At 25.8% G+C, this 10541-nt stretch overlaps 1 protein-coding gene across 1 annotated transcript; it reads left to right on the plus strand.

Moving 5' to 3' along the window:
• Positions 1–4340: 4340 nt before the first annotated feature.
• LOC115710311 (small ribosomal subunit protein eS7) lies at positions 4341–6543 on the plus strand. Its single transcript, XM_030638678.2, has 7 exons — positions 4341–4445; positions 4558–4593; positions 5272–5356; positions 5453–5526; positions 5622–5745; positions 5967–6149; positions 6229–6543. Exons 3-7 carry the CDS (start codon positions 5282–5284, stop codon positions 6346–6348), a joined length of 576 nt encoding a protein of 191 aa, XP_030494538.1. The 5' UTR covers positions 4341–4445; positions 4558–4593; positions 5272–5281; the 3' UTR covers positions 6349–6543.
• Positions 6544–10541: the final 3998 nt, after the last annotated feature.

Genomic DNA, 10541 nt, shown 5'->3' on the forward strand with positions numbered 1-10541 from the left:
CGATCTCCTTTCTTCTTAGTAGACCAAGACTTCTTCCCAGTTTGGGGGTTGTTGTTCTCACTTGGGTATCCTTTCAATCAAACATAAAAGAAATCATAAGCCTCTTTTTCACTAAACAAAATCACTATACATTTTATCTATACACACACATATATATATAAATATATAAAAGAAAACACATGTGGAGTTATGTTTGAGACCTGGTGGAGGTTGGTTTTCCTGGTTCTCTGGTTTGGACATTCTGGGCAATAAATAAACTTACAAATATAAGTGAAAATTAGCTCAAAAGTCTAAACTTTGATTTGGTGTTTGATGACTATGGAAAGTAATATTTGAGCACTGTAATGACCCATATTTATACACGTTCATGAAAAGTAAATTATGTTTCTTTATTATTCTTATGATTAATTAAAAGGGAAAAAAAAAGTTTTTTTTTTGAATAAAAAAGTGTAGGGTTGCTCTATATTCTAACTTAGGTTTGTAATAATCTTTTCGAATAAATAGGATTTATCCTTTCGAACTATGACTCTTATAGAGTTTTGTTCCATAAACTATAAAAATCGTTGCAAATGTCTCCCTCTAGTTGTATAATGGTCATTTATTTAAATAATTTGTTAATCTAAAACTAACATAACATTGGTTTAGTCTAATTTAAGAGTTTAGACAAAAAATTAATATATAATTAGCGGTCTAATGATAAATTATGAAAGTATATATATACATTCTTAAAGCTATTGTTTGTATATTTAATGCTAATAAATTAAATTTAAAGTAGCTTTAAGTTATTAAATAAGTCATTGTACTAAAATTATACTTGTAACTCATAGTAACATAAGTAAGTTGTTATAAAAAATGAGAAGAATATAATTAGAGGTAGATATTTGCAACAATTTGCATGGTTCGATGGGGAAGGGGGGATTTTTGCAACTAAGAAAAGTTCAGAAGGCAAAATTCTACAAAAATTATAATTCAGGGACAATAATTCTATTTATTTTAATTTTTAATATTTTATTATTGTTTAGATTTATTTTATGATTAACTAGGGAATAGATCCGCGCTTCGCGCGGTTTTAATAATTTTTTTAAAATTTTACATTAAAGAAATTAATTTTTAGTTACGAATAAAATCTCAATTCAGTCTAATACTATTTTATATTTTTTATGAATAATATAAAATTATATAATATATATTTATGTAAAATTTCTTTTATTTGTGATTAGCACAAATTTTAATCATAATACAATAAAATAAAAGCACATTTCGAATAAATTTATTTATAATAATTAAAAGCTATTAAAAATATAATATTTTTTTTAAATGAATCAAATATTATAATGGTATAAATTTTTCTATAATTAAAAAAATTATTATTTTTTATTTATTCATTTATAGCAAAACTTAATTTTTTTGTTCATATATATATAAATTAAATATTTTTATAGTTTTTTTATTTATATAAAATTATTAATTTAAGTATTAATAATTTAAACATTGTAAATTTTTAACGTTTTTATTGAATGAGAGGTAGATATTTTAAAATATTATTTCTTAATTTTTTCTTGCAACAATTCATTAAATTAATGAATCATGATTTCTTATCTTTTTTATTACTATTATTATTTATAATATTAATTATTTGTATCAATTTTTTAAGTTAGACTAATATTATTATTTTAATTGATGAATATTTTTGCCTCTTCTCTTTTCTAGTGCCACATTTTTTAAACTCAATTAAGATGTATATATACATAAACGAATTAAAATGTATATTTAAAGTAATTATGAAATAAAAAAATTACAAATATTATAAGTAAATGGACAAAAATAATCAAATCTATAGAAAAAAAATATTAATTTTTAGATATTTATATAAAGTTGATCAATAGAATATATATATATATTTATATATAAATATATAAAATTAATTGGATAAGGTATTCAATTACCCCTATAAAAAGAAACAATATGAATTTTTGGACAAATCGGTGTGAATCAAGAAATATTTTACTTGTTGTATTTTTTTAATGAAATATAATATATATTGTGTTTACTTGTAGTTAATAAGTATAATACTCACATAGTTTGTAAATAATGTGAGACTCTTACAAAATATATATATATTACTTAGAAGACATATTATAAAATAAATAAAATATTAATAGATAAATAATAAAAAATATTCATAAAATGACATCTCATTTGATTTATATTTTTCTTTATATATTGAGAAAAAAATAAATGTTTAGTTTGATTTAAAATAATTTAGTTTGAATATTGTTTTGGGCTAATAAAAATATTGAATTATATATAAAATCTAAAAAAAATTAACTTATAATAAATTATATATTATTATTATTATTATTATATATTACATCAAATATAAAAAATTTATAAAACAAATATTTATTAAATAATTACTTTTAAAAATATAAATAATGAAATGTATATTAGATGAAACATAAAAAACTATAAGACATTAAAAATAAAATAATAAAAATTTATAGGGTAAGAAACTAATCAACCACCCATGAACAAAAATACTTTTGGATGAATTAATATAACTTAAAAAGAATAATATTTATAACCTACATGGATGATGCCTACATCATTTATAAACAATGTGGGACATTTAGTTCCAAGTATTTTTGTTGTTGTTTTCTAAACAAAATAGAAAAAAACTACAAATTTTAAAAATAGTATAAAAAAAAATCTAAGATGCCACCTAAACTCATTTTGTGCTTTCCTTTATATTATATATAGATAATGTCATGTCATTCTAATGAAAGCTTGGCAAGGATTTCCACTTGGACTCTTAAAGCCATGAAAAAGGACTAACCAAAACAAAGGTACCAATACAAAAAGTGGAGCTTAAAATGGGGTGCACAACCACACTTAGTTTTAATGCACTAACTTTATAAAATAAATAATTTTTAATACTGTTTTTGCAAGTTTTTTGATAAATTTAAGATAATTTAAAATGTAAGTTTCAAACTTCTAGTGTAAATGCACCATGTTCTCTATAAATTCTGTCTTTTTATCATCTTAAAACATTCAAAACTATATGTATAAACATTATAAATATAATCGATATTTTGGTTTCGAACTGACCATCAAAAGTGAAATAATAATAATTATTATTATTATTATAAACAAGTTTCTTAATAACTAATGGTCAGTTACTATGTGCTTAAAATATTAATCAAAATTGATTGATCTAGAAAATATCGATCATATCTGATCGAATTTTGCTCTTAGTATAATAAAATCGAGATCATAATTTATTTTATACATGTGAATTGGTGTTCTTTAAAAAGCAACTATATAATAAAAATATGCAAAAAGGATTACTTTTACTTGGATTCTTTACTTGGTGAAGAGGAGAATTAAAAAGCTAGGGTAGGAAAAGAGATTATGTGGGAATAATAATATCATAAGCAAATTCCTTAACAACTAAGAGGTTTGGCTAGTTATATACGAAACCATCCATATATAACTATATCTCATTAATTAATATTGGGTAAGTTTATACTCCTATTTTGGTAAATTTTTTATTTGTGAGTTTTTTTTAATTTTTTTTAATAATTATATATATTGTAGTTATTTATAATTTTTTTATAAATTTTTAAGTTGGCGAAATTCATAAAGTCTATATAATTATAATTACACCACATATTGAAATTTCTAATTTTTTTACTTTTATAATATAGGACGGAATTTTTTTCAAAAATACTGTGTAAGTTTTATACTGTGTACTGTGTTAAGTTTTTACTGTTATTTTACTGTTGTTTTTCAGTTGTTCCACTGTTGTTTTTAGTTGATCTGTTTTGTGTTCCACTGTTGTTTTATAAAAACACAGTATTTTTTAAAATATTTCCGTGTAACAGTATTTTTGTAATAGTTAACTCGAATTCCACTATGTTTGTAAATTTCTCTAATAATAATTTGTTTACATATGTACCAATACAATTAAAGGAAATTACACTACATCTCTTATGTTTACTTATTTTTTCAATTATTCTACTAATTTTACCCGTATGACTTCACGAAAATTTTCATTCTTCTCTAATCAAAAGTTTGCCTTAACTTTCCCACAAACCTACACATCCATCTACAAAGAATACAAATATATTATAATTGAAATTATGTCCTAGTTATATGAGTGTGTGAGGATAATTTAAATATAATACTCATAAAAAGAAGTATATTTGAATTAAATTTTATTTGGAGCTAAATTTGATTGATGTATAAAAAAAAAAAGGGTATTCTTCAACTTCTCCCAAAAAAAAATGCAACCCGTATCTGTTGGGTCGAAATTGGGCTGATTCTTTTTGAGGCCCATTCAGCCCAACCCAAGCCGGCCCACTATATATATACACTGTCTCATAAAACCCTAATCCTAACGATACTCTTCTGAACTCAGGCAAAGGCGCTTCCTTTTCTCTAAGGTAAATTCTATGCTCTCCTCTCCTCAACTCTAATCTCTTCTTTTTTTCATGGCTGCAAAGAATCCAATCCAATCTTAGTCTCATCCTCGTTTTTTTTATTGGAAAATCTCAGGTAACAAGGTCGGCCGGAGTGCATTCACTCACTCAGGTAGTATTCTTTACTGACATTGTTGATTATACAGAAATTTAGAGATCTAAAATCGCTTCGTTAATATTATATCTTCGAATAGATTAAGTGAGAAGAGAGACAATTTTTTAAAAAATAAGTCACAATTTCTTTGCAAAATATTATCAATTTATATATATATACATAATTTATACATATATATATGTTAGAACTATTACATGTTCTTTAGTGTTTATGATTTCTTTGCTTTTTGTTTTTTAGGAAAAAACAGATTTTGTTCAATTTTTGGTGTTTATGTGATTTTTATGCGTTTATTTTGTTATGTTCTTATCTTCCATTTTAGTAGTTATAGTAAATATATAATAATTTTACGAAGATTTATAAGAAAGTTATTGTTTGTTCATATAGTTATACAAGTTTTTTTTTTCTGATTTGAATTGTTTGTAATCAATAGGTATTGTATTATGAATGGATCACTGTTGTCTGTAATGATTAATTTTTAAATGGTTTGATGTTGGAAACTTTGAAATGACTTTCTATATTTTTTTAGTTTAGATTGAACTTGAGGTCATATTCTTACTTTGAGATCATTGAATGGGTTAGAATTTTTTAGGCCGATCTAATCGGGTTTACTTGTATGGATAGACTCAGTTCTATTAATTATTTACGAAATCGATATTATCACTACTGTGTATGTAGGTTAGCAAAAATGTATTCGACAAAGAAGAAGATCCTCAAGGATGGCAATGCCGAGCCTACTGAGTTTGAAGAAACAGTTGCACAGGTATAATAATATATATTTATATAATATATGTGTGTGTATTTTTGTATTGTTTTATAGTGTTTATCATACTGAATTATCGGTGTTGATATGTTGCAGAACCTGTTCGATTTGGAGAACACTAACCAGGAACTGAAAAGCGATTTGAAAGATCTTTACATCAACTCAGCTATGTATGTTTAGAATGAATTTTTTTTGGGGTTCTTTGTTTCATATTTTTGTTGGAAATTTTACTAATATGAAGGGAGTTTATTTTTATTTTTAACAGCCAAGTAGATATCTCTGGAAACCGCAAGGCTGTTGTTATCTATGTTCCCTACAGATTGAGGAAAGGTTTCCGCAAAATTCATTTGCGTCTTGTTCGGGAGTTGGAGAAAAAGTTCAGTGGAAAGGTAACTTATTGTAAATTATTCAAGTTTTTTATTATGATGATTTCGATAGTCATGGAAAGTTTCCATTTTTATGCTTAGACAAAAAATAACAAAAATACTTCAACATGGAATTTTTGTGCTTAGAATTTTGTATTTGTAGTAATGATTTTGTAAAATTGTAAATGAAACATAAAAAATGGTTTTTTGAAAATTTCCTGTGTTCTTTTGTTATCACATAACAGGATGTTGTCATTGTCGCAACCCGAAGGATTGTGAGGCCACCAAAGAAAGGCTCTGCTGCCCAGCGTCCTCGTACCCGTACACTTACAGCTGTCCACGATGCCATTCTAGAGGATGTTGTTCATCCCGCTGAGATTGTTGGGAAGCGGATTAGATACCGAGTCGATGGCTCCAAGATAATCAAGGTAAAAATATTTTTTGAAAGTAAATAAATTTGTCATTATAAATTTTTCGCATAATTATAATAATGTGTGTTGATGACAGGTTTACCTTGATCCAAAGGAGCGCAACAACACCGAGTACAAGCTCGAGACATTATCGGGTGTTTACAGGAAGCTTACGGGTAAGGATGTCGTCTTTGAATATCCAATCACAGAGGCTTAAGGCTCTTTCATTACTAGAAAGATGGGTTCTGTTCTGTTTTGATTTATTGCTGTTACTTTATTTTAGAAGTTCTCAGATAGGTGTACTTTTGAAATTTTGACTAGTGAGATTTTTTTCATATTTTAAGCAAACTTGGATGATATTTTGTTCCAACTCTTCCTTCTTATCTTAATGAAAAAAAAATTGGATTAGAAACATTGGTGTTAAATATTATGAGTAATATTTTTAACTAAGGCTAAATATAATGGCTCATTTTTGTTAGAGTTGGTAATTCCGGTCATGACATAATTTACAATAATTATCTGGGTTGGATTGGATAAGAACATAAATTAATCCGTTTAAGATATTCTATTTACACTTTGATATTAAAAATTTTATCAATTTTAACTTTATATATTGTTTATTAAGTATATTATTCAAATGAGTTCAAACAAAGTGATATTAGACAATAGACATAGTAAGGTGAAAAAAGAACCAAATTTAAAAGAAATAATCTTTGATAGAATAATAATGATTTGATTAATTAGAAGGGTGGAGGAGCATAGTAAGAGAAGAAAGGTCTTCCAAATCTTTAATAATGCTTGGACGCTATTAACAATTTTGGGATTTTGAGTTTTGGTTACGTTTTCTTTTTAGGTTTTTATTTATTTATTTACCTAATGATAAGAATCACTCATAGATTCTGTATTAGTGTAGAATTTTTTTCGAACTAGAATAGCTCATCGTCTAATTGAAGGACATGTTTTATGTAATTATGAATTGTTATAGTAAGCGAGCAATATGGGACAAAATTATCTCCAGAAATTTAAACAATAAAATTATATATTCTTAAACGACATACTAAAAGAGCTAGAATGTCAATTTGTAATATTTAAAAAATATTTACAAAACGAAAAAGATAAAGACAAGTGAATTAATTTTTTACCAATGATTAGGGATGTACATTTTTCTCATGGGGATGGGGCGTCGCGGGGACTCGCTGCACCTAATGGGGCGGGGATTCCCTGTATAAATGGGAACGGGGACGGGGATCAAATTTTATCCCTAAATGTTAAATAGTGCGGGGACGGGGATGACACTCTTCGCCCCGACGGGGACCCGTTTAATTTATTAATATTTTATATTTTATATATGGGTTTGTATTCTTTTTAGTGTATTAATACCATTTTTACAATTTTTGAAGTTGTGTTTTTGTATAATAATTACTATATTGAATAGTAAATAATATGTAATATTTTGTTTTATATAATTTAATAATTTTATACATTTAAATTTTAAAAATAAATTTTATTATGAAAATAGGGAATTTCCCGTCTTGTCCCCGCCCCAGTAGGAGATTTCCCGCCCCGTCCCTGATAGGGAATACGTAGGGATGAGGATTAAAATCTTTAACAGGGATGGGGACGGGGAGAGCACTCCCCGCTAATTTCCTGCCCCATGTGCATCCCTACCAATGATATTAAACACTAATAAAAGAAATTCTAAATTATTAGCATAAATAAAATTCTATTACCGTACATTTTAATATGTAATGTCAATAAAGATGGTAAAATGATGGAGTTTTTATAAAAATAATGAATTTTTGGTAAAAGTTTACAATTTTACTATCACACGAATTTTTTATAAAACAATAAAATAGAATAATTAAAACATCAATAGAACAACTAAAAAATAATCATGAAAACTTAACACAGTATATAGTATAAAACTTACACGGTATTTTTGAAAAAAATTCCGCTCCACAATAAAAAATAAAAAAATTAAAAATTTCAATATGTGGTGTAAAAAATTCTAAAATAATTCATATTATAATATCAAGACTGAGATCTAAAAAATAATTTATTGAATCCATGAGTACAAAATAAAACATTTCTCTTACCTAATATAATAATGACCATGACTAACAAAACAATTTTCCATGAATTTGACAACTATATCTATATTCTCTAAGTTTTCTTCCAACAAAAAATATATGTTCAGTTTTCCTCTGTGTTGTTCTATAGTTGATTTTTAGTTGTTTTGCTTCTTTTCATTTTTGATGTCTTTTCATGTATGTTTTCTTATTGTGCCCTAGCTCTCTACATTTTGATGCATTTATTATGTTGTTTCTTTTCTCAACCAACTTCCATCCTTTTTTTTTTAGTAGTTGGTTTAACCTATGTAATTTGAAACCAACATTTGTTAAACATACAAAATAACATTAAAAAAACCATGACAGTGCCAACATTAATGGTTTTAATATTTTTGCTTCACCTCGGTAGAATTAATGGTTGTTTCTGGCTGTTCTGGTATTACTGTGGCAGTTATGTTCGTGAGTGTGGAAGATAAAGGCCTCTTTTTTTGGTGTTAACAGTATAAAGAAAAAAAAAAAGCAGGACAGTATAAATGTAATTTTTGTCGTGTGGTAATAAAATTGTAAATATTTACCCAAAATCTAATATTTTTATAAGTTACCCTAATTATTATCTATAAATCTATAAATGGTTAAATGGGTACTATATAATATTTTGTTGAGATCAAACTTTCCCACATAATTTTATTTTATTTTCAAAATTCCCACTCTATAAATCATTTTTCATTTTTGCCCTACATGCTCCTTACGAATACCATCATCTCTAACATTGTGGCCCAATTTAGGATTTTGTTGGTTCATAAATCACTACTTATTGTATTCCACAAAACCTAGACACATTTTGATCGCTCTTCCAATATTTGCAAGTGACTAATTTTAATATGGATTCTCTACAAAAAAAAATGTTACTTTTAGTCACAACAAAATTTGTGACTAAATGCAGAGGCGGAGGGAAGGGGGGGGACATGTGGGGTCATTTGCCCTCCTCAATTTTTTATTTATATAAATTTTGTATATAATTTTTTAGGTATTTTATATTTTGACCCCATAAAAATAATTTTTTTCATTACATATTTTTATATTTATCTCCATAAATTTATATTTTTCACTTTTATTCTCACATATATTTATTTTTATTCTCATAGAATTTGCATTTTTTTTTTGATAAAAATTATATTTTTTTTATTAATGTTTCAATTTTTTTTTGGCCTCGCTTCACCACCGACTAAAAGTAAAAAAAAATTGACTAATTATAAATCAACATTTCTATTCTGTGACTAGAAAGTCTTTGGCTAAAAATATTAATCACAATAATCACAATTTGTTGTGACTAAAAATCAACGACAATTTATATCTAAATACTATATTTTAGTCACAAGTAACTTTTTATTATGACTAAAAATCTCATTTCGTCACAAAAAATTTATGTTATAACTAATAAATTGTTCATGAAATAACAAAACAAACAAATAAATTAATTAATTATGGTAAAATTAACAATGAATAGAGTTTAGAGTAATTAATTTTTGTTTAGATTATTTAGTTTTAAAAAAAGTTCCTTTCATTAGATTGTCAAATAAATACAAGAATTTAATTGTTTAGTACTTACCTACAGTTCTCGTGAAAACGATCTCACTTACATGTGTATTACTTGTAAAAATGATACGTATACTTGCGTGTTAGAAAATCCATAACAAGTTTTTGCGCAATTGTCCCAGACTATTTTAGTTAATATCAATATAGTTAACTTCCATTCTAATTTAGTTTATTTTTATTAAATTTTACTAATATTTTACTGAATGTGTTTGACATGCAACAAACACCATTAATAGGGGCGGAACAGTCCGCTGGTAATAATGCTGAAATCCGCCGGTAAAGCCCATTAGCGGCGGGCATCCGCCGGTAATAGCCCGTCGCTATTAATCATTAATAGCGGCGGACTGACACATCCGCCGCTATTAATGATTAATACCGGCGGACAAATAGCGGCGGGGTCCGCTGGTAAACGCGTAGAATTAATTAATCTGAACCATTATTACCGGCGGGTGTCCGCCGGTAATAATGATTTTTTTAAAAAAAATATAAAAATGAAATAATTTTATTAATAAATATTATAAATAATTATTTAATTAAAAAATATTTATATTTAATTAAATATTATAAATAATATTAGAAATATTTTTTCTATATTTATTTAATTAACTTTTTTCAAATTTATATTATTAATAAATATCAAAATTAAAATTAATAAACCCACAAATTATCATCCATACATTATTTAAAATTTAAAAATTAAAAGATTATTATCCATACATTAATTTAAACTTAAAGAAATCCAAAC

This window comes from Cannabis sativa, chromosome 3 (genome assembly GCF_029168945.1).
Source record: "Cannabis sativa cultivar Pink pepper isolate KNU-18-1 chromosome 3, ASM2916894v1, whole genome shotgun sequence".
Lineage (NCBI taxonomy): Eukaryota > Viridiplantae > Streptophyta > Magnoliopsida > Rosales > Cannabaceae > Cannabis > Cannabis sativa.